Source organism: Anomaloglossus baeobatrachus, chromosome 2 (genome assembly GCF_048569485.1).
Source record: "Anomaloglossus baeobatrachus isolate aAnoBae1 chromosome 2, aAnoBae1.hap1, whole genome shotgun sequence".
In the NCBI taxonomy this organism is placed as follows: Eukaryota; Metazoa; Chordata; class Amphibia; order Anura; family Aromobatidae; genus Anomaloglossus; species Anomaloglossus baeobatrachus.
The window spans coordinates 258,147,460-258,173,056 of NC_134354.1; the positions used below are offsets into that span (position 1 = coordinate 258,147,460).

The 25,597-nt window shown below is 42.7% G+C and overlaps 1 protein-coding gene across 3 annotated transcripts in view; it reads right to left on the reverse strand.

Moving 5' to 3' along the window:
- Positions 1-13,908: 13,908 nt before the first annotated feature.
- TFEB (transcription factor EB) overlaps positions 13,909-25,597 on the reverse strand; it is a 102,119-nt gene continuing 90,430 nt past the window's right edge. For 2 of the 3 annotated variants that reach the window (XM_075335773.1, XM_075335774.1), the window contains exons 4-9: positions 24,876-24,956; positions 24,627-24,747; positions 20,245-20,301; positions 20,038-20,113; positions 16,618-16,768; positions 13,909-16,483 (exon numbers count right to left, since the gene is read on the reverse strand). In XM_075335773.1, coding sequence (XP_075191888.1) covers positions 16,109-16,483; positions 16,618-16,768; positions 20,038-20,113; positions 20,245-20,301; positions 24,627-24,747; positions 24,876-24,956 — 861 coding nt within the window. In that variant the 3' untranslated portion in view covers positions 13,909-16,108. The remainder of the gene's footprint in view (positions 16,484-16,617; positions 16,769-20,037; positions 20,114-20,244; positions 20,302-24,626; positions 24,748-24,875; positions 24,957-25,597) is intronic. The other variant, XM_075335775.1, reaches the window with a different exon arrangement.

Below are 25,597 nucleotides of genomic sequence, written 5' to 3' on the forward strand. Positions count from 1 at the left end.
ATAAATGTGGTATCATTGTAACCGAACTAAACCGAAAAATAAAGCTCTCTCATCAATTTTACTATACGGCAAATCATATAAAAATAAAAAACAAATCATGAATTATTCATTCTGCCACCCAAAAATCAGAATAGAAAGTGATCAAAAAATGTTATGTGCCCAAAAATTGTACCAAAAATATCTTCAACTCGTCCACCAAAAAACAAGCCCCCACATGACTCTGTCGAAAGCAATGAAGAAAAATTATAGCTCTTAAAATATGGCAATGCAAAACTTTTTTTTTTTAAAAATACAAAATGTTTTTTTAGTGTGTTATAGTAACAAATCCTAAAAAACAAAATAAATCTGGTATTGCCATAATCTCACTGACCTGTAGAATAAAGCAGTTATTTATTCTGCACAGAGGACATTGTAAAAAATAAAAACAATTCTTGACCTGCTGTATTGTTTTTTCTTCCTCCCAAAGATTGTAATAATGAGAAGCTCACATTTATCCTGCGCTCTACATCGAGGTTTATGTGTAAATCTGTAAAATACGTGATTCAGACAGAATCCTGAAAAGAAGATTCCCTATAATGAAGCAGATGGAGATGCTGTGGACTCTCTTTGGCCTATGATCTATTGGTGTTTGTATTTTTAAGCGTCCATAAAAGCGCAGTCGACCAGAGATTTGTGCACTTCTGAAAAGGACACCACTGAAGTGAGGACAACCACAATCCACAGTAAGGCTATGTGCCCACGGGACCTTGTTTCTGCGGATTTTGCCGCGGAAAACCTGCGGATTTTTCTGGATTTTCCAGATAAATCCGCAGGTTTTAGCATGTACAGTCACTCCCCATGTTATCCTATGGGACATGGGGAGTGCTGTGTCCACGCTGCGGAAAGTGCAGCTGCCGACCATGCTGCGGATGTAGGCATCCGCATGTATAATTGCATGTCAATTATTCATGCGGAATTACCTGCGGATGTCCCGGCCCTCCACTATGGAGATAAGAGGCCGGGACATCCGCAGGTAAGCCGCATGAATCTCCGCATGTTTCCCACAGCTATTCCGCCGCTGTAATCTAGCAGCTAAAAATAGCTGCGGACGCCGGCGGGCAGCTGCGGGAAACATGCGCTCGTACCTGCGGATACATCCGCAGGTACGAGCGCCAGTGGGCACATAGCCTAACTCTGCTGCCTAAATAAAGATTGCATCCGTCCGGATTTTCATCTGAATCACGTTATTGGGAAATTTAGATGGAAACTCCAATGTAAGTGCTCTTTATAGAGGACAGGATAAATGTGATTAAAAATTTTATGTGAAATATTCCCAATAAAAGCTTCAACTCAATCCACAAAAAAAATACAAGTCTCCACTCAGGTCTATCATGTATTAACAGAATTAAGCTTCATTCACACATTTATGTCTCCGTTACGTGTGACGTCTGTTTTCACGTGCCAGAGACATGGACACACGTAGACCCATTAAAATCAATGGGCTTGCGCACACGTCCTTGTTTTGACATGAAAATGGACATGTTGCCGTGTGGAGCACACGGACATGCTTGTGCTCCACATGGCAACATGTCCATTTTCTACTGGCAGCACGAATGTCCCATAGACCGCTCACTGATGTGATCCGTGTGATACGTAATGGAGGAAATGCATGTGACTGAGAAATAAATATATCATACTTACCTGTCTCTGGTGCTGCTGTCACACTTGCTTGTCTGCAGTCAGTGCAGTGAAAAAGCAGAATGATTGGGCCCAGAAGCAAGTGAGACAGGCAGGTATACAAGTCCGTGCTGCCTATGTGCTATCTGGGTAACACAAACAGCATACAGAACATGGACGGACATACGAACCTACACCACAGACCATACAAAACGTTTGTTTGTGCACGGATGTGTGAAGGGGGCCTTATAATGTGTTTCCATAACACTGGTAAAAGCGAAATAGTTCCCCTAAAATAAATCCAGCATATTCTGTGCTCCCAAATGCCCCCCTCCTTCTGTGCTTAAACCACATTTAGCATCTACGTTTGCCATTTCTGTAGTCAGTTTATGGGGTGTGCATCTCCAGAAGCATCAGCTGGGCAGAATCTATGGACACTACAATGTACTGAGCACTACAATGACAGATTGCAATTTTCACTCCGCAACATCCAATGCTGCTTGTTTCTGGAAAAGAAACAGTCAAAATCGTAACTACATCTGTAGATAGATTCTCAGAGGGGTGTAATATCCAAAATGGGGTCACTTAAGGGGGGGGGATTCTCCTCTTCTGGAACTTAGGGGCTCTGTATATGGAGTCCCCAAACTATTCTAAGAGCCTTGCCGAGTGGCTAAGCAGAACTGTACATATGGGATATGGCCACATTCAGTAGAAGTTGTGTAACAAATTTTGGTGCCATTTTTACCAATTTTCTTGTGGGAAAATGTAAAATCTGGAGCTAAAACTAAATTTTTGTGGTAAAAATGTAATTATTATTTCTTCACCGCTGTTACACACTGTGGTGTCAATATGATTACTGTACACCTAGGTAACTTTAATGAGGGGTGAGCACTGTGCTGAGCCTGGAAGGGTAGTTCACAATTACATGTACTGTAGTGCCGAATTACTGTAAAATTTGTAATGCAATTTATCTTGTTACCCTTGTGAAAATGAAACTTTGGGGGGCAATGCAACATGTATCTGGGAAAAATAGAATATTTTATTCTCATGGCTCAATATTATAAAGTTCTGTGAAGCACCTGCGGGTTCAAGGTGCCCATCACATAAATTGCTTGAGGGATGTAGTTTCCAAAATGGGGTCAGCGAAAGCGATATGGTTTCGGATAACAATTCCAGATGATTTTGAGTTCCAAAAAGTCTGGCGCTCTTTTCCTTCAGAGCCCTACCGTGTGCCCAAACAGTAGTTTTCCACCACATACAGTTAGGTCCAGAAATATTTGGACAGTGACACAAGTTTTGTTATTTTAGCTGTTTACAAAAACATGTTCAGAAATAGAATTATATATAATATGGGCTGAAGGTGCACACTCCCAGCTGCAATATGAGAGTTTTCACATCCAAATCAGAGAAAGGGTTTAGGAATCATAGCTCTGTAATGCATAGCCTCCTCTTTTTCAAGGGACCAAAAGTAATTGGACAAGGGACTCTAAGGGCTGCAATTAACTCTGAAGGCGTCTCCCTCGTTAACCTGTAATCAATGAAGTAGTTAAAAGGTCTGGGGTTGATTACAGGTGTGTGGTTTTGCATTTGGAAGCTGTTGCTGTGACCAGACAACATGCGGTCTAAGGAACTCTCAATTGAGGTGAAGCAGAACCTCCTGAGGCTGAAAAAAAAGAAAAAATCCATCAGAGAGATAGCAGACATGCTTGGAGTAGCGAAATAAAAAGTCGGGTACATTCTGAGAAAAAAGGAATTGACTGGCGAGCTTGGGAACTCAAAAAAGCCTGGGCGTCCACGGATGACAACAGTGGTGGATGATCGCCGCATACTTTCTTTGGTGAAGAAGAACCCATTCACAACATCAACTGAAGTCCAGAACACTCTCAGTGAAGTAGGTGTATCTGTCTCTAAGTCAACAGTAAAGAGAAGACTCCATGAAAGTAAATACAAAGGGTTCACATCTAGATGCAAACCATTCATCAATTCCAAAAATAGACAGGCCAGAGTTAAATTTGCTGAAAAACACCTCATGAAGCCAGCTCAGTTCTGGAAAAGTATTCTATGGACAGATGAGACAAAGATCAACCTGTACCAGAATGATGGGAAGAAAAAAGTTTGGAGAAGAAAGGGAACGGCACATGATCCAAGGCACACCACATCCTCTGTAAAACATGGTGGAGGCAACGTGATGGCATGGGCATGCATGGCTTTCAATGGCACTGGGTCACTTGTGTTTATTGATGACATAACAGCAGACAAGAGTAGCCGGATGAATTCTGAAGTGTACCGGGATATACTTTCAGCCCAGATTCAGCCAAATGCCGCAAAGTTGATCGGACGGCGCTTCATAGTACAGATGGACAATGACCCCAAGCATACAGCCAAAGCTACCCAGGAGTTCATGAGTGCAAAAAAGTGGAACATTCTGCAATGGCCAAGTCAATCACCAGATCTTAACCCAATTGAGCATGCATTTCACTTGCTCAAATCCAGACTTAAGACGGAAAGACCCACAAACAAGCAAGACCTGAAGGCTGCGGCTGTAAAGGCCTGGCAAAGCATTAAGCAGGAGGAAACACAGCGTTTGGTGATGTCCATGGGTTGCAGACTTAAGGCAGTGATTGCCTCCAAAGGATTCGCAACAAAATATTGAAAATAAAAATATTTTGTTTGGGTTTGGTTTATTTGTCCAATTACTTTTGACCTCCTAAAATGTGGAGTGTTTGTAAAGAAATGTGTACAATTCCTACAATTTCTATCAGATATTTTTGTTCAAACCTTCAAATTAAACGTTACAATCTGCACTTGAATTCTGTTGTAGAGGTTTCATTTCAAATCCAATGTGGTGGCATGCAGAGCCCAACTCGCGAAAATTGTGTCACTGTCCAAATATTTCTGGACCTAACTGTATGAGATATCAGCGTATTCAGGAGACATTGTGTAAAAACATCGTACTGTGCATTTTCTCTGGTTACCCTTGTGAAAATGAAAAAAAAAATGAGGGCCAAAAAACATTTTTGTGGGGAAAAATTAAAAATATTCATTTCTTCCCTTCCACATTGCTTTAGGTGCTTCACAGGACTCAAAGGGTTAACAAACATCTTGGATGTAGTTTTGAGCAGTGTGAGGGGTGCAGTTTTTAAACTGGTCTCACTTTAGGTATTTTCTGTCACCTAGGCCTCTCAAACTCACTTCTAATGTGATGTGGTGCCAAAAAAAAAAAAAAGTTTTGTAAATTTTGTTGGAAAAATTTGAAATTGCTAGTTTTTTTTTTTGTTAGAACGTTATAAGGGGTTAAAGTTTGTGTTTCAAAATGTATTCTAATAAAGTAGACATGTGGGAAATGTTATTAATAATTTTGTCTGACATAAACCAGAGTTATGTGCATAAAAAAATTCAAAATTTGTGAAATTTTTAAATTTGTCAAATTTAAAATATTTTTATAAAGGTAAATTACTTTGCCAAAAATGTACCACTAACATAATAATAATTTTATTCATTTATATAGCGCTATTAATTCCACAGCGCTTTACATACATTGGCAACACTGTCCCCATTGGGGCTCACAATCTAGAGTCCCTATTAGTATGTCTTTGTAGTGTGGGAGGAAACTGGAGAACCCGGAGGAAACCCACGCAAACACAGGGAGAACATACAAACTCCTTGCAGATGGTGTCCTTGGTGGGATTTGAACCCAGGACCCCAGCGCTGCAAGACTGCAACATGAAGTGTAATATGTGTAGAAGAAAAAAAAAAATCTGAATCGTTCCAGAGTTATTTTATCAGATAAATCTGTTTCTTCTCCTAGGTTGGATTTTTTTTCTCTCAATTCACTGTATTCAAGAAGTTGTCCAGTTACCAAAACTGATTTTTTTTTTTCTGATAAATCTTGCTAATATGTGCCCCTCAACACATCTATTATGTTTTTTCAGCAAAATTACCTTTTATTGTGCACTAGCAGCACATGCTCATTGCTGGCTCCAGCTCTGATGTGGTTAATCTCTCCTCTGACTTCCTGTGTTCAGTTCCTACAAGTCCCAGAATTCTTTGTGGCTCTAGGGCGGTGTCTAGCTTATCTAACACACCCACTGTGTCTAATACACCCACTCTGCTCCCACCCAAACCCTCCTCCCTGCCTCTTCCCAGTGGATGTGCACAGAGCAATCACACAGAGACAGCAACAGCTCTACACAGCCAGGGGAAGAAAGTGTGTGTGCGCGTATATACAGTGTGTTTGTATGTGTGTGTGTATATATACAGTGTGTGTGCATATATACAGTGTGTGTGCGTATATACAGTGTGTGTGTATGTCATACTCACCTGTCTGCAGGGTCCCGGTGCCATGCCTGCTTCCAGCCCCTGTCTCGGTACCGCCGCTTCGGCTGTGTGCAGTCTCCCCGGGGCACGTACGAAGCTTGCAGGACCTGGCGGTGGATCACCTGATGCAGTCACCTGACGCATCAGCTGATCGATTCTCGCGGTACCGGCGGCCAGCTATCAGCTGATCCTGCCGTCAGGGGACTTCATCAGCTGATTACCGGCAACTCCTGCAGTGATGGGCCAGGATCAGACTCCGCTGCAGGAGCTGCCGGTAATCAGCACATAAGTGAGTATTTTTTTTTTTTTTTTTTTGCACCGATGCATCTGCTGATTGTATAATCGGCTTTTATACAATCAGCTGATGTGTGATGTGATTCAGCCCCTAGAACCTGACACATCATCTGATCGCTTTGCCTTCCAGCTAACCGATCAGATGATATTGGATCCGGATTGGATGGCGCGGGACCCTAACCTAGGATTACTGCGGAGGGAGGTTTATTTCAATAAAGATGGAGTCACTAATTGTGTTGTGTTTTATTTCTAATAAAAATATTTTTCTGTGTGTTGTGTTTTTTTTTTATCATTACTAGAAATTCATGATGGCCATGTCTAATATTGGCGTGACACCATGAATTTCGGGCTTAGGGCTAGCTGATAATATACAGCTAGCCCTAACTCCATTATTACCCAGCTAGCCACCCGGCATCAGGGCAGCTGGAGGAGTTGGATACAGCGCCAGAAGATGGCGCTTCTATGAAAGCGCCATTTTCTGGGGTGGCTGCAGACTGCAATTCGCAGTGGGGGTGCCCAGAAAGCTTGGGCACCCTTCACTGTGGATTCCAATCCCCAGCTGCCTAGTTGTACCCGGCTGGACACCAAAATAAGGCAAAGCTCACGTCATTTTTTTTTTAAAATTATTTCATGAAATTCATGAAATAATTAAAAAAAAAAGGGCTTCTCTATATTTTTGGTTCCCAGCCGGGTACAAATAGGCAGCTGGGGGTTGGGGGCAGCCCGTACCTGCCTGCTGTACCCGGCTAGCACACAAAAATATGGCGAAGCCCATGTCATTTTTTTTTTCTTTTTGGGTAAAAAACTGCATACAGTCCTGGATGGAGGATGCTGAGCCTTGTAGTTCTGCAGCTTCTGTCTGCTCTCCTGCATACACTAGTGAATGGAGGATGCTGAGCCAAGTAGTTCTGCAGCTGCTGTCTGCTCTCCTGCATACACTAGTGAATGGAGGATGCTGAGCCTTGTCGTTCTGCAGCTGCTGTCTGCTCTCCTGCATACACTAGTGAATGGAGGATGCTGAGCCTTGTAGTTCTGCAGCTGCTGTCTGCTCTCCTGCATACAATGAACATTTTGAATAAAGAAATGACATCAGACCTTTTTTTTTTTTTTCATCAACAATCTTTAATGGCATTGTGCACTGATTAAAAACGCAGTGAGCAAAAACGCAGCAAAAAACGCACCAAATCGCGGCAAAAACATGACATGCAGCACCGCAGATGACAGAGCAGAGCAAGTTGGTGACATGCTCTGCTCTGACACATAGTGTGCTGCATGTCACTGTATCCACTCTGGGACTTGTTGTGCAGGTGACCGGATGATAGATGTCACTAACTTGCTCCACTCTGTGACTTCTGCTGCATTGTTCCAACTGTATACACTCTCACCTGAACAAGTCTCAGAGTGGGGCAGTTATTGACATGTATCATCCGGTCACCTGCACAACAAGTCCCAGAGTGGAGACAGATAGTGACATGCAGCACACTATGTGTCAGAGCAGAGCATGTCACTGTCTCCACTCAGGGACTTGTTGTGCAGGTGACCGGATGCTACATGTCACTGTCTCCACTCTGGAACTTGTTGTGCAGGTGACCGGATGATACATGTCACTAACTGCCCCACTCTGTGATTTCTGCTGCATAGTACCAACTGTATACACTCTCACCTGCACAACAAGTCCCAGAGTGGAGACAGTTAGTGACATGTAGCATCCGGTCACCTGCACAACAAGTCCCAGAGTGGAGAAAGATAGTGACATGCAGCACACTATGTGTCAGAGCAGAGCATGTCACGGTCTCCACTCTGGGACTTGTTGTGCAGGTGACCGGATGCTACATGTCACCAACTGTCTCCACTCTGTGACTTGTGGTGCAGGTGACAGTGTGCAGACAGTTGGTCCCATGCAGCAGGACAGGTGGCAGAGCACAGCGGTGACATGCCTGTCAGTGTCTTGCTGCTGGGAGGAGCAGATGATCACACTGCCCGACACCGGCCGCTCTCCTGACATCGCAGCAGAGCGGGCGGGTGGAAAGTGTGAGCACATACTTACGTGCAGGGGGGGGGATTCAGCTGAAGAACCACCCCCCCCCCCGTACTGCACACTGGCACCCCGTGCCTCACCATCTGCAGGACGCCGGCTCCACACTGACGTCCTCCGGATCCTCCCCTCGATACTGGGCTGTGATGTGAGGTAGTCACCGACCACAGCCCTGTCACTCAGTGTGAGTGGTGCCAGCCTCCTCTGACGTACCCGTCTTGTTTGAGAGCCCGGAAATGCCGGACGTCAAAGGATGCTGGCGGCCACAGCTCCAGGGGGTCATGTGACCGGCACTGAGCGTGCAGGATAGCGCCGCTCAGTGCCAGAACTGGAAACAGAAGCCAATGGAGAAAACGCCTAGAAAGGCAAGTAGAACTCCTACAGAAAATAAAAAAAAATGGGTGAACCACCCCTTTCAGTAAAGACAGATTTTCTCTTTAAAGGGATAGGAGGTGCTTTCAAAATTCTTTCAAAGGGGAAGAAGAAACTAGTCAGACACAGACATTTGGCTGCGACTTCAAAAACGGTTCCATCTCTCCATAGAACTTTATAAATACCAACTGTCATCTCCCATTTCCGTAACTGGAAAATCTGTACCTGTCAGTTATGAGAAAGACTGTACCTGTCAGTTATGAGAATGAGTTAGCAGTCTCCTTTACGACCAACCTATATGTCTTGGTCGCGTCCCTCCCTTTAATATGGGCTGATCAGCAGAGATGTGCACTGCAGCTAAGGTGCAGATGGATCTGAGATCCACCAGCACCTGTTAACCCTTTGCATCGCGCTGTCAAAGTCGGACAGTTTGATCTAATGTGCTCTGGTGGGAAAATCGCACCGTTCCTCGCTGCCATTGGTGACCCCGTGACACGATCACGGGGTGCCAATGGCTTGCCATTACAGCATGGGGTCAGCTGATGACCCATCGCTCTCATGACTTACATGACTCATGCCTCAGAGCACCAGCATTCACAGAAGAGCATTTTTGCTGATAAGAGTGAAGTTGAAGCATCACTCTGAACAGCAGAAACGATCGGACAGTGCAGGCATAAAGTCCCCTAAGGGGAGAATAGGCGATCAAAACATTGTATCTACAGAAAAATAGTATAATTAAAAAAGTCAGCTCAAGACCCAAAAAGTAATCAATCAGTCATTGATCTCCAGATCCTGAAAAAACGAGAACGTTACAGGTCTCGGAAAACAGCGACAAAAGGGCAATTTTTAATTAATTATTTTTTACAAACGCCTGATTTTCTTTTCCTCACCACTTAGCTATAAATGTTGTGTAGCTATGAACTCGCACTGATCTGGGGAATCATATTGCCATGTCAGTTTTACTATATAGTAAACACGGTAAATAATAAATCCCAAAACAAATTGAACAATTGCCACCGCCCCCCCCCCCTTTTTTTTTTCTCTTGCAATTCCACCACACTTGGATTTTTTTTCCTGTTTTCCAGCACAGTATGTGGCAAAATGAATGGTGTCATTCAAATGTACAAGCTTGTCCTGCAAAAAAACCCTCATATGGCTATACTGATGGGGGAGGGAAATAAAAAAAAAAAAGTTATGGCTCTTGATAAAAGGAGGAAGAAAAAATTAAAAATGGAAAATTATCCTGGGGGTGAAAGAGTTAAATAGATATTACTTTTTTTGTGCACTACAGTCTTAAAAGAGAGGGGGGGGGGGGAATCCAAAAGTGACGGTTACTCTCAAATCATATGCTGAGTCCTTCTTTCCAGGTTTCAGACCATGGTGCACATATCAGCATCAGGCTGTAAAAGTTTCTCCAGTGGCAGACAGTCTCATGTTTCGTTTCCTAGACGGATGTATTCAGCTAGATACAGTATCTTGCTGCTGGATAAGGATGTCTAGAAGACTATGGAGCACCGGGCTCTGCTACTGGAGCTATAGTCAGTTGCAAGAATAGGCATCAGGGCTGTCTGTGCTTCAGAAATAAGGACTGCCATTAAAAAGAAATATGACATCAGGATTTTTTCACCTAATCTGAGAGTGGTATGATGTAGAGACAAAGACACAGAATCCATTGATGTGTCACTTACTGGGCTGCTTGCTGTAGTTTTGATAAAATCACTCCAGTATCTGCAGGAAATCCATGCAGTCTTCTATATTCATGAGCTCTTTATTATTCCACCCCCAGCTAGGATTAGCAGCTTTCTGCCTATGCGCAGTGTACAGAGAAAGCTGTCAATCAATAGTGGGGGCGGAGTTATACAGAGATCGGCAGTAGATAATATAACAGTGATTTTAGTAAGACAGCAGCAAGCAGCCCAGGAAGTCGTCACAACAGCGTTTTAAAAAGGTAAATTTCCCCTGGAACGTTTTATAAAAAAAACAAAAACAAAACACAAAACAGAATGTCAACATTATCCTAGATTGTCTTCTGTATAAAAACGATGCGTGTACACTAGTGTCTGGGTATGTGCACACAACATGTTCTAAAGTGATACATCACTGGAATCAGAGTCTCTGTCCCTACAACATGCTAATTGGGAAGCACAGACCTAGTGACAGATGTGCTAATAGGTCTGTCTACTTATGTATGAAGCGTGGGAAGAAGTTTCATAGACCTTTTTGAAGAGTCTGAAAAATGAGATTTGTAATCAGATTTGTTGCTCTACTTTGTCCCCGACTAAAGTTAACCCATTTTTTTCTTAATGTACTTCACCATCATCTTTAAGACTGTTATACACCGTATTTTTCAGATTATAAGACGCACTTTTCCTCCCAAAAATTTGGGAGGAAAATGAGGGGTGCTCTTAGGCTATGTGCGCACTTTGCGTCGAGGTAGTTGCAGTTCTAAACGCATCCTCTGGCAGAAATTGTCTGTCAAATTTGATTTCGACCACAAGAACGCTATATACACGCTTGCGTTTTTACCGCGTTTTACCCGCGATTTACATGCTTTTTCATTGCATAAAGTCAGATGCGTTTTGAATACAAAATATCCTACTAAATAAAGTTTAAACATTCAAACACTTAAAAAAACGGGGAAAAAATGATAATAAATATCATGATGAAAAATCATACACAAAATAGCCATTTATATTAATACAACTATATTTTAATACTCATGCTTAAAATATTAAATTATGGATTTTCATTAATTTAATTGTCGGACTATGTGTGTGTGTAAAGAGACATATCATGCCCTTATTATAAAGTCAAAAACGCATGCATTTATTTTGCCAAAAAAGCATGTTTTCTGCATCAAAAAAGCATGTAAAACGCTGGAATTTTGATTTAGGATGCGTTTTGAAATTTCTCACTGACTCTAATGTTTCCAAAATGCTGCCAAATGGCAAAAATAATTGACATGCTGCTTCTTTAAACGCAGAGATTTTGAAAAAAATTTCTGCAACAAAAACGCTGCGTTTCGAAAAGCAAAGTGCGCACAAGAAATCCCAATTTCACATTGACTTTGCTGGAAAATCAAAACGAATGCATTTTTGCATTTAAACGCTGCAGTTGAAAACGCTGCAGAAACACAAAAAAAACAAAAAAAACAAAAAACAAAAACGCAAAGTGCGCACATAGACTTAAAATCCGAATATAGCTTTACCTGGGGGTCCTGTCTATGCGGCGATCGGACGGCCGGGTGCCTGTGGCTGCGTGCAAGCGGCCGGGTACCTGTGCTTGCGTGCGGGTGGCAGCCGGGTGGCTGTCAGTGCCGGCCGCCTCTGTGCGGGTGGGCGGGCAGCCTCCTGGCTGCTACTCTATGCGTGCGGGCGGCTGTGCAGCAGGTTACTCAATGTGTCCGTGGTCCCAGTGTCAAATAATGGCGCCAGGAGCGGGCTCGTGCGCAGATGGAGCTCTTGGATGAGAGCGCCATCTGCGCACGCGCTGCTCCAGGAGTCAGCGCGTGCGCAGATTTTGCCCTTGGACTTGAGCTCCATCTGCGCATGCACCGCTCCAGGTGCCATCATTTGAACCGGGACCGTGGACACTCACCGCACCGGCTTGCTGCACCACTCACCCACCGCCGCTGCTGCCGCCACTACTGACCCGCCGCACCTGCCACACCACATCTGCCATCACAGACGCCGTGGCACCTGCCACCACGAACGCCGCCGCCACTGACCCGCCACACCTGCCAGCAGAACCTCTGCCTCCCGTGACCCTGCTTCACCACCACTGCTGCCCCCCTCCGGTAAGACAACACCGGAGTATAAGACGGACCCCATTTTTATTTTTTAACCTTTTTTTTATGTCTAAATTTGGGGTGCGTCTTATAATCCGGTGCGTCTTACAAAGGGAAAAATATGGTAATTTATTGTACTTAGGTCAATTTTGACTCGTTTTATTTCTGTTTCTCCAGATTATTCAGGGTTTATTTGTTTTTAATCCACCATTTGGTTACTTAGATATGGGCCTCTTAATACAATTTTTATAGTCTAATCAGGGTGCTAGTTAGGTAGAGCAGTCCATAGACATGTATGGGTAATTTGGAATGGTGACGCAGATCAAAAACTGATGTTTTGTCAGTGTCCGCAATGTGACCACCACCATAGATTAGATTATATTGAGTATGTGGTATGGCCGTGAAATCAATGACATCTGAAGGAGGTTTTAATATGAAGCTGTAGGTGCAGTATCTAAATGCACGTGATACACAGATATACATTTACACCATATGACTAAAATTATGCAGACCAATGACCAGTAACATGTTTATTAGCTTGCTGTGCAAACCAGTTCAGAACCATGGGCATTTTTTGGGAGGGGGTCCTTTTTTATGTCTGCAACCAAGATTTCCGTAAGATTTGAGAAGATGATGTCCTGTGCTCACTCACAGGTTTTCAATGATTTCAAAAGGTGTTTAATTGGGGTTGGGGGAGGTCAGGGCTTGGTGAAGCCACTCTAGATCCTCCACATCAAATTCTTATGAACTATACTTGGTGCATAGTGTGTCAAGCTGAAAGATTACAAACGGTACAAAATTAAACTCTATTCCAATATACAAAAATTTTACAATGTGTTCTTGTAGTTAGCATTTCCCATTCATGCACCGAACCCAGAATCATCCATCAGACTGCCGAAACCAGATTACTCTAGACTAGAGAACAGGTGTCTAATACTCTAGTCAATACTTTGCACTGGGCATGGTGACCCCAAGCTTGTGAGCAGCTGTATGACCATGGAAACTACTACGTAACGATGTACCGGACGATAGACAATTTGGATGACTTGGACACTGCTCTGTGAATCTCGATGATTGACACGTTTTGGCTGAGCTATAACTACTTAGATGCTTGCACCTCACAGTTTTAGCCATTACAGGTGATAAAGGCAGATTTAGCATGCTGAGATTTTACGAGCACACCAACATCTGGGAACATCGCATCTATCCTCTACTACCAATTATTGCCCATGGCTGTGCAGTTTATGTACCAGGAGGAAACATCTAGAGGTGTCCACATACTTATTTCTATAGAGATATAGTCAAAAGTAAGAGACAGCAATCCTCCTCTTACAGTATAGATTGTTCGGAGAGTAACGTTCTCTTCTGTTGAGCACAAGCTGAATGGAGATGCTAGAACTATTGGGAAACCATAGGAAATATAAAATATATAGGCACGTTCCATAAATTTACATGGGTGAAACATTTAAGCTTTATTATTTGAAGTGGACAATCCCTTTAAACACCATGTTTCATATTACCCTATAGATTAAAAAACAGAAATGCATGTATGCATAAAACTTGAACACAAATTGTCATGTTTACATAGAATAAATAAGCCAATGTGCTTCCTTCAGTATTTCTTTAATACAAGCAGCACCCTCTGGTGGCTTTTGTGGAAAAGGTAAATGGGAAAAAAAATTAAAATAGTAAAACAGATTATAAAAGCGGCATTGTGAGTAGATGCACACAACAAGCGGCATTGTGAGTAGATGCACACATGAATAACAGAATTTTACAGTACAGAACATCTGGGAAGTGCACCCAACGGTCAAGAAGGGGGGGGTCTCTAATAAAATGATTAAGTCCACCACCAACAGTGGGCACCAAGGTGATGACAGTAAAGTCTGGAGTACTTTCTCTGTGGATGGCCAGGTGGATTGAAAGCAATTTATTGGCAGAGAGCAAAATCCATAGGTGCTGATTGGCAGGTGGTGTCAGAGGATGTACAGTAATGGCGCATCGGAGCACGGACTTCACCAACCGTGAGTAAAATAAGGCAAAAACGATACAATCCAATGAGTCCAGGGAAAATGCTTTAGTAGAAATACCATGATACAAGTTAAAAATTAAAACCATATAGGATTGCACCCTACACAATTATTTTATACATCTCAGCGGTGAGATTTTTCTAACTGGCATTTTAATAAATCCCACCATGAAATGATGAGGTGGCAGTGTTAAGGATTAAGTCAATCTACTGTATTAGATGGTGTGCTGATCCAGAAAGACAACAGAAAACCCCCAATAAAGCAGAAACCCAACTAAGTTTTAGGTGAACTTTCCCTTCAGACATAATTTTGGAGTTTGTTGGCCAAAATGAGCTTTACTGATTCTGTAACAACTATGCGAGAAGAAACCTTTATTTCAAAATCAGGGAATGAGCAGAAAACAAGGGTCTGACACAGTAGCTAAAGGTGTCCTCAGCAGGATATGGATTATCCATTGTGTGTCCGTCATTTTCTTCACAGCTGACCGGTTATGAACATACAGGTAGTGATTTTAAAAACCCTCAAACTGAAGTGACCACATACCTAGTTTGTCTAACAGCCATTCTCCTGGACCCCACCAAACACAACCTGAGTATGTGCTCAAAGGGGAACAAGCCACCTCCGGCAACTTATCACCATTAACAAAAAAAAAAAAGAAGGAGGGGTGCTGAAATCCTGTAAGGTCACCAATAAACATAGCAAACACACAGAGGCTGCTCCCCACACTGTGATGCCTTAGGAAAAGGAAAACAAAAATTAGCAAAACACCCATGAAGGCAACTGTCCTGAGAGCAATGCAGTCAGGTAGAAACATTAAGGCACCTGTTAACCTGAGCAGTTTAAAAGTCCTAGCAGATACTAATTAGCTAGTAATAATACAAAAGTGGCCATGAAAAAAAGGCTTACAAGACCAGTCTAATAAAAGGCGCCCCATAAAATGAATCAATATAGACCCTGGTAAAAGAAAGATTCAAGGAATCTAGTGGAGAAGCAAAGACCAGGTGTACACACACAGACAGGCATTCTAAAGATGACCTATACAGCGCAACATAAAACTGTAATCGCTGTCCTCTTCACAATCACAAACAAAGTCAAGAAGTCGTAAAATGTAAAAATTACAAAGCTATTTTTACACCTTTACTTCATAACCACTCTCATTCCAATCAACATCTAAGCACACAGGTCTGGCTCTGCACGAAATGTAAAGGCACTTTGGTTTCTTGGCAAATAATTCTTGCATATCTCAGAAGTCAGAGGCGGGGATATCCGTGGCATCTACGACACTTTGATAGGCACTGATCCGTACAGGCGTAGGAGACTTCTTAGGAAGTCCAGCGACAGCATGAAGATGTGTAGAAAGGCCAAAAAAACAGGTTCTCCAACACTTATTCAAACAAGAAGAATCCATCAAGGCCAACATTACTTAGGATTACTAGTACGATTTGAGGATATCTGCATGAAATGACCATGCATATTTCGTGGTTGTGACTTTCTGGCTAATCTGTCCCATGAATAAGGCAGTGTGATTTGAGACAGCTGTGTTTAGGTTGAGTTAAGTTACAGTCAGTCCATTTACGCTACAGGGTAGAATAGGTTACCCATCCCTAGATTATAATGTCACAGGCCATCTACCTCATCAATGCTGAAGCTGCTTCGTCGGCTACTGGCCTTTGAAGTGCCAGGAGAAAGGGTTGAGAGGAGAGGGTCACAAGTCATCATTGGATCAGAACTTAACATAGTGTCCTCCAATAGCATGAGGTCTAGCTCTGTCCTCGAGAGAGCAGGAAAAGAGGTGTCTGCACAGGCACGGTCTTGGAAACCAAGCCCTGAGGAAAAATCCATTTGCTGTTGATATGGTCCCTGTTGTGGGACTGTAAGTTGGTGCTGAACAACAGGCATTGCGTCAGTTTCCTGCTTGACTGCTTCAGTTGTGTTCATACTTCGAGGGGAACCTGTTGGAATGCCATGTACCTGTGCCTGCAATTCCAGTTCCTGAAAGATAGAAGGAAACTGAATTGAGAAACTTTCACCTTGCACATAATCTGAAAATGTATCAAATGAACGGCTAGAAGCCAGTACACCGTCATCTATGCCAAAATGGCTTATGAGGCAGTCAAGACAATCACCTGGACTCGAAGCCACAGCTCCTTATTAGTTTGTTCCAGTTGTTTTGAGTGGGTTTCCAGTTCACGGCTCCGATGTTGCTCTTTCTGCATATGTTTGATATAGTCCACTGATGCCTTCAGTATGGTGCCTTTATTCCAGCGGGTATCACTGCTAATAAGAGAAAAGGCAATGTAATTGTCAATGTTATTTCTTAAAGACATACTCCCATTACATGATTGTGGTAAAAGTTATGGTGCTGCGAATGCAAGAAGAAAGCCACAATTAATCTAACAGGGTTGGACTCCTTGCGGTCTGCTATTCGAAGCCGAATGTTTGAATACATGTTCTATCAGATGACATATGTATAAAGCCATTCGGCAAAATACACACTGTCTAAGGCCTCTGCCACACTCGCGTGGAAATCACGCATGTGCCGTGAGACACCTATTTACCCTGCGTGTTGCGTGTGGTAAGTACATGTCTCCGGTACGTGCGGTCCACATATGTTCTCAGTGTGCTATCCGCAATAACACAGAGAACCGGTAATTTACATACTCACGTGGTAGATGCTGCTGTCCAGGGTTCTGATCTTCGGCTCCATTTGTAGCGGAAGAATCTGCAGGGGTTATGGAGGTGAGTTTTTTTTTTATTTTAAAATGACACGTGTTTCTCCGGCGCGTGTCACATTGGACCGCATCCACACTACATCCGTGTGGTACGGGTGCGGGCCGTGTGACACCCGTGCTGTTGGAGAAAACGTGGACATGTCGGCATGAGAAACACATGGACAAACGCAAGTACGGAACGGACACACGTTCCGTTCCAAAATACTTACGTGTGTCCAAATAATTCTGAAATCATATGTCCACGTGTGTACGTGCCTCCGGTACGTGAAAAAACTGCCAAACACGTACCGGAGGGACGAACGTGTGACAGAGGCCTCACAGGGAGGCGCTCAGAAAACAAAGTCAAAATCTGTTGACTGGAACTACCTTTATCTTGTTGGTAAGGGTAGGTACAAAATGGGAGACTAAGAAATGCAGGTTTGACACCACATTAACTAGTTAAACCATATACGATTATTATTCAGACCACCTTAAATTTTTCACTTTGTTTCATTGCAGCCATTTGGTAAATTTAAAAAAGTTCACTTTTTTTCTCATTAATGTAAACGCTGCACCCAATCTTGCAAAAAAAAAAAACAAAAAAAAAAAACAAAAAACAAACAAAAACAAAACACAGGAGTTTAATAAATTTACAAAAATTTCTACATAATAAAAACTGAAATATCACATGGTCATAAGTATTCAGACCCTTTGCTCAGTATTGAGAGTATTGAGTGGAAGCACCTTTTGAGCTAGTACAGCCATGAGTCTTCTTGGGAATGATGCAACAAGTTTTTCACCCCTGGATTCAGAGATCCTCTGTCTTTCTTCCTTGTAGATCCTCTCCAGTTCCGTCAGGTTGGATGGTGGACAGCTATTGTCAGGTCTCTCCAGAGATGCTCAATTGGATTTAGGTCAAGGCTCTGGCTGGGCCAGTCAAGAATGGTCACAGAGTTGTTCTGAAGCCACTCCTTTGTTATTTTAGTTGTGTGCTTAGGGTCATTGTCTTGTTGGAAGGTGAATTTTCGGCCAAGTCTAAAAGGTCCAGAGAACTCTGGAAGAGGTTTTCTTCCAGGATCTCTCTGTACTTGGCCGCATTCAGCTTTCCTTCAATTGCAACCAGTCGTCCGGTCCCTGAATCTGAAAAACACCCCTATAGTATGATGTGGCCACCACCATGTTTCACTGTTGGGATTGTATTGGGCAGGTGATTATCAGTGCCTGGTTTTCTCCACACATACCACTTAGCACTTTTTGGTGATAATTCTATCTTCGTCTCATCAGACCAGAGAATCTTATTCCTCATAGTCTGGGAGTCCTTCATGTGTTTTTTTGCAAACTCCATGCGGGCTTTCATATGTCTTGCACTGAGGAGACGCTTCCGTCGGGACACTCTGCCATAAAGGCCTGACTGGTGGAGGGCTGCAGTGATAGTTGACTTTGTGGAACTTTCTCCCATCTCCCTACTGCATCTCTGGAGCTCAGCCATAGTGATCTTGGGGTTCTTCTTTACCTCTGTCACCAAGGCTCTTCTCCCATGATTGCTCAGTTTGGCTGGATGGCCAGGTCTAGGAAGAATTCTGCTGGTCCCAAACTTCTGCCATTTAAGGATTATGGAGCCCACGGTGCTCTTAGGAACCTTGAATACTGCAGAAAAGTTTTTTGTAACCATGGCCAGATCTGTGCCTTGCCACAATTCGGTCTCTGATCTCCTTGGGCAGTTCCTTTGACCTCATGATTCTCATTTGGTCTGACATGCACTGTGAGCTAAGAGGTCTTATATAGCCAGGTTTGTGCCTTTCCAAATCAAGTCCTATCTGTTTAATTAAACACAGCTGGACTCCAATGAAGGAGTAGAACCATCTTAAGGAGGATCACAAGGAATTGGACAGCATGTGACTTATATGAGTGTTTGAGCAAATGGTCTGAATACCATATGATTTCAGTTTTTCTTGTTTAATAAATTAGCAAAAATGTCTACATTTCTGATTTTGTGCTGTCAAGATTGGGTGCAGAGTGTACATTAATGAGGAGAAAAAAAATGAACTTTTTTGAATTTACCAAATGGCTGCAATTTAACAAAGTGAAAAGTTTAAAAAGGGGTGTGAATACTTTCAGTACTCACTAATATGCACACCCATATATACTATATAGCTCTTAAAACTGTTAGAAATGAAAGGATGTTACCATTTGAGAAAATGATGGCAGACGCCATTCTTTGGGCCTACCACTGAACTTGATAGTGAAGTAACCACATGGCAGGTGCAGCACTACATCAACATCACTTATGTCTGCTCAGCCATCCCCATCTACATGGTTATTCCAGGATCTGCAGTGTTGCTCCATTTACAAAAATAGAATTGGCTGCAATGGCCTGATGGCTTGAAGTATTGCTGTGCAGGCAAAAATTAGAAGGGATGCAGCACTACATTAGAGGTGTGTAGTTGTCTTAAAATTGGTTTGGACCCAGAGTATGAGGAAAAGAGCAGCACAATCCACAATATGGGTGTGGACAGCAAAGTATTCTGGTCTGGAGACACCAAAAATCCAAGTACAAGAAGGAGACAGCAGCAGTCCTACAACATCCACCAGCAATGCAAGGATTCAACCTCAGTGGTCTTTGCATATACCAAAGACCTGATCGACAATCACTATGACATAGGAAAATCCCTTAACAAAACAAAAAACAAAATAAAAAAAAAAAACAAAACAAACACAGCTGTTCTCCTCCTAACCTTTACAAATGTAAAGACCTTTTGAAACGCCAACAACAGGTTACAGCCAAGGTACATTTATTTACAGTGCAACTGGTTTTAGTTTTATTAAGTAACGTACAGGTCAGTAGTTTTGGGAATTAAGGTGCCCAGCTCCTTTATCCGATCATTGATGTTAAAGCGTCGTCTTCTTTCAACTGAAACAGACAAACGTGATTATGTGAAAATTATTACAGATTTCATCCCTCTTAATAAAAACAGTTAAAAACTGTAGTCAAGAGCAATCTAAATGCTCTCTGATGAGCAGCACGTATAAGCTATGACATACTCATGTTATGCGTGTCCTTCTTTTGACGTTCACGGACAAGGGCACGCTTGTCAGCATCTGTAAGCATAAACAACATAAATAACTTGGGAGAATACTGTGACTCCATTGATTTGTTGCGTTTTCACACTATAATATATATTATACACACACACACACACACACACACACACACACACACACACACACATCACAGATTGCTTAGAATTCCTCCTCATACAACTTATTGTAAGTTCATGTACCATATTTTTTGGACTACAAGAGACTTTTTAGAAGGGTTTTTTTTCTCCTGTTCAAAAGTGTGTGCGCACGTCTTCTAGACCAGAGGCAGCTTCCCGTGGAGAACACGAACATCGCGAGAGGGTGGGGGTGGGGGGTACCACAGAAACACGGGTCAGTTTGTGTTTCGCCAGGATGATTCATATTCATGATTGACCTGTCGCTGGAGACTTTTCTTCGATGGTCTTCCAACTCACACGAGGGTGGCTCCGTGCGAGGACTGATCCTACCCAGGTATAATTTGGATGGTGAGCGGATATTGCCCATTTCTTTTCTATGTAATGCAGACACCACATCCTCCCCGCTCACAGAGAGCTGCCCTTTCGCCTCCTGCTTTGCATGAATCTGTGTGTTTGGTGCACAGACGCTGCGCCAGCTGAAGGAACTTCGAACAGTAACTTTAGGACCTTTCAGGTTATGTAATTAAAATGAGTTAGTCATTTAACTTCAAAAAAGGTCCTAAAGTTATTTTTTTGCTGCTCAGCTGGTGCTCCGTTCAGAAACGATGTGGTAATGTATAGTTAGTTAGTATATTTGCATATGCAGAGCAGTAGGTGTGTCTATACGCATCTAGCAGAGCGGTGTGCACATGAATATAGATGTCTAGAGTTTTGGTGTGCACTCTGAGTCTAGGTGCCAGTGAACAGGTTATACATAACTGCTTAAACAGTACATGGTGATTCACTGCACTGTCTATATTCTTCAGTAAAAACTTTCTTCATGCATAAATGGAATAAGTGTGCAGTGAATCACCAAGTAGATTAATATAGGACACACAACTCTATTACATGCACATATAGTCTATAGTCTATGTGCATCCAGTGTGCATGAACCAGAGCTGTGTATCTATATGTGCATGTAGTTTCCATGTAACAGAGCTGTGTAGGCCCACGCTACATGAAAACTACTTGCATATATAGACAGAGCTGTGTGCATATAATACACACTGCAAAGAGACACTAACAATAGATTAATTATTTTACCCTAGGACATTAAAGTTAGTGCTAATGACTCCTCTACTTTACACCACCAGGAAAAATTATTATTATTAGGAAAAAACGGTCCCCCCTCCATTTTCTGCTGTCTAAACCTAGTGTGCAGCTTATGGTAAGGAGTGTCTTCTAGTCCGAAATATATACAGTACAAGTAAGTTAAAGTGACCACCAGGGCAGCTACTCTATTTAATGGGAGCCAGCAATTCAGACTATGGCTGAATAATCCATGAAAAGTTGCAATGAATATAAAATGTTCCAAATATAGTGTAAATTTGCCTGAATCTACCTACAAGATGTATTGCCTAGAAAGGCTAACCACCTGATGTGCATAACCTCCCAAAAGCTTTGTGTCTGAACAAAAGAATAGGTTTTGTGAATTTAAAAAGTAACCGTCATTTTAATTACTAATTCATAAATCAATAGTACAAATGAAAAGAAGCCCCTATCTTAAATCAGAAAAATCGGCTTGTTTTTCCTATAGGACTATAGTCATTTTCAAGATCTTCAGTTCACGGATAAAATCTGTATTCAGTGAAAAAGAATATCAAGCAAAAGGAGCAGCGGTTGGTGTTCCAGGACCGGAACTCACATTATTTATAGTGTGACTCAGCAACCAGAGAGAGTAAATTAAAATGTAACCTTTATTCTATATATTTAAAACATTGCCTAAGCGAGATTAAAAACACAAAAAGGTTTGACCCTGCAGGTCACAACACACACATCGGCCGAGACCATGTGCAAAACTCAATTGGGCTGAGATTATGTCCCTTGGGCGAGGTAATCAGAGGGACAGCCGAAACAGTTGTGTTGAAAACAGTTTAAATCATGGCCTACACTATCAGTAGATAGTATATTGTTTATATACTAAGGACAGTTGGTCCCACATATTACTATGTTTAGGCCAGGATCACGCGGTTAAATATGCAATAAATGTGGCTCCACACAAGGCACCACATACTTGAAGATATATACTTTCTTCTGGCTGTTGACAACACACGGATTAAGCAAAATTAGGAAAGCTCTCACCCATTCAGACGATCTTCTAATGCCTATCACAGCATTTCTTGCTGACAGGGTCAATATGAGGCTTGAATTCCAGAGTGGGATAAAAAAAACTCACCCTAACCCCCATTGACTCCCGTCCTTACAAGGACGGTCCACAGCTGAACCTATTATTGTCCTTGCAACAAAAGCCCCACATGCCTCCCGACGCGTTTCATCACTATCTGTGACTCTTCAGGGGACCAAGCATAGTTTAACAATATCAGGGCCAGTAATGGTGTGACACCTGCAAGGTCTAAACACCAAATGCTGCATTCAGCTGGCCCCACCAGTTCTGACCCATAAATGTATGGTAGGGCATATGCTCGGCAGGGAGCGATGACGCGACTAGATCACGTGATGAATCACGTGACGATGTTTGTGTCACGTGATGCGTTCCAAGCCTGCCTTCCGTGATTACAACCCGGAAGTCCTGTGTGCACACTAAGAAATAGCGATAAAGCTTCATGGAGATGCTGGGACACGTGGAATCCTGGCGTGCGGGCGTGCCATCCCTCAATGCGGTGGTGAGTGCTTATTATGGGATGTGTTATTTGTTGCACCTGTGTGAAAGTTTGTGGATTGGCCATGTGGGCCCTACCATACATTTATGGGTCAGAACTAGTGGGGCCAGCTGAATGCAGCATTTGGACCTTGCAGGTGTCACACCATTACTGGCCCTGATATTTTTAACCCATGCTTGAACCCCTGAAGAGTCACCGATGGGGACGAAACGCGTCGGGAGGCACGTGGGGGCTTTTTTTGCAAGTACAATAATAGGTTCAGCTGTGGACCGTCCTTTTAAGAACAGGACAGGAGTCAATGGGGATTAGGGTGAGTTATCCCACTCTGGAATTCAAGCCTCATATTGACCCTGTCCGCAAGAAATACTGTGATAGGCATTAGAAGATCGTCTGAATGGGTGAGAGCTTTCCTAATTTTGCTTATCCGTGTGTTGTCAACAGGCAGAAGAAAGTATATATCTTCAAGTATGTGGTGCCACATTTATTGAATATTTAACCTGCGTGATCCTGGCCTAAACATAGTAATATGTGGCACCACTGTCCTTAATATATTGTATATATACACACACTATCTGATCGTGTAGGGGATGATTTAAACAGTTTTCAACACATCTGTTTCGGCTGTCCCTCTGATTACCTCGCCCAAGGGACATAATCTCAGCCCAATTGAGTCTTGCACATAGTCTCGGGCGATGTGTGTGTTGTGACCTGCAGGGTCAAACCTTTTTGAATTTTAATCTCGCTTAGGCAATGTTTTAAATATATAGAATAAAGGTTAGATTTTAATTTACTCTCACAGGTTGCTGAATCATACTGTATTCAGTGAAGACAGATGTTCACATTACTGACATAGAATATTATCAGCACCAATTGTCATCTCCTATGTAAAATGGAGAAGCAAGAAGTTCTGCATGTAGCTTCTCCCACCCTCCTACATAGAAAATGGCAGTAGCTGCTGATAAAATGCTATGGAGCAAAGGGGGAAGATGCACAGGCAAAGCTTCTTCTAGTGGTGTAATTTGAAATTCCTGGACTTCAATAAGGCCGTCCAAATTATTGCAAGTTTTTAATAGTGCTGCTCTTTTCACACAGGTCAAAAAAGGGACTTTTGGGGCCCTCCTACAGTCCAGGGCTTTTTGTGTGAGTGCAACCCCTGCATCTATATCGTTAAGTTCAAGGCTTCCCCTTTCTCCTCCCTTCCACACAGGAGATGTCAGTTACTTCTAAGAATCTCTCCCAATAACGTGAACATCTGTCTTCAGATTTTATCCGTGAACTGAGAAGTTTGAAAATGAAGGATTCCCCAGGAGGAAAAATAAGCAGAATTCTTTGATAAGATACTGAAGTTGCCCATTTCCATGTGTTTTATTGATTTGACAAAAAAAAAAAAAAAAACAAACAAAAAAAAACCAACAGGGAAAAGTAAAGCCTAGTTGGTGGCTCCGTCATGCACCAATTGATTTCAGCGTTTTCTACTTCTCCTTACAGCCGGTAATGTTCTATGCATATAGCACGTTATGATGACTATTCACACTCTTTACAGTACCTGTCAGCTCCCTCTTTACAGCTAGGTCTGCTGGGCAGGAATTGCTGGTGACACCTACAACAGCATCACTTAGTTGTGAATTATCATTGTACAGGCCCAAGTGGCTACTGGAAAAAGAAAGCTGCAAACAAGAAAATGAGAAGAGAAGTCATGCAACAATGAAAAAAAAAAATAAAAAAAAAATAAATAAAACTGGATTTTAGGTATAATCACATCTATTTAGTCACATTCTTTCACAAACATACATACCGTGTTTGGCATGGAAAGGGCAGGCTCTGTGTACACAAACATGTCATCTAGGCTTATGATGTTATCAAGAACTTCATCCATCTGAAAAGCAGCAGCAGTGATTGTCACTTATTCGTCATTTTTCACACATGTCTAATTGTACAACTATGTAGCCGTACCAACATTTATTAAAATAATACATTCTTTATGCATTAACCCCTTCCAGACCCTTGACACACCGTATGCGTCATGGCGGGTTTCCGTTCCTGCAGCGCTGGTGACCGGGTTCACTGAAATCTCACCAGCGATGCAGGAACATGAGGACTTGTAGATGAGCCCAGGGGGTGGCTTTGCCCCCCCCTCCGTGGCTACAATCGCGCCGATTGAATGTTGAAAGTGTCATTTTCACATTCAATAAGAACGATTGTAATATATTTCACCAATATGGCTGATGATGCAATATTATCCGCCATTGGCTGGAGCAGGGAAACCTCTGTCACCCCCCCCCCGATCTGATTGGAGCTAGCGTCCATGTGACGCTATACCTCCAATCAGATGTAGAGGGGCGGTGTGACCAGTGGGTGCCCTCCCCCTTCAGCTTCATCCTGGCCGTGGATGGTGAAAAGGGAGGTCCCCTGCTGCCGTCACCATCGCGATCACCGCGCTGCCAGGATCTGCCGCAGATCACCGCGCTGCCAGGTTATATTTGCTCCCTTCTGCTGTCCTCCGCTCCCCATGCCATC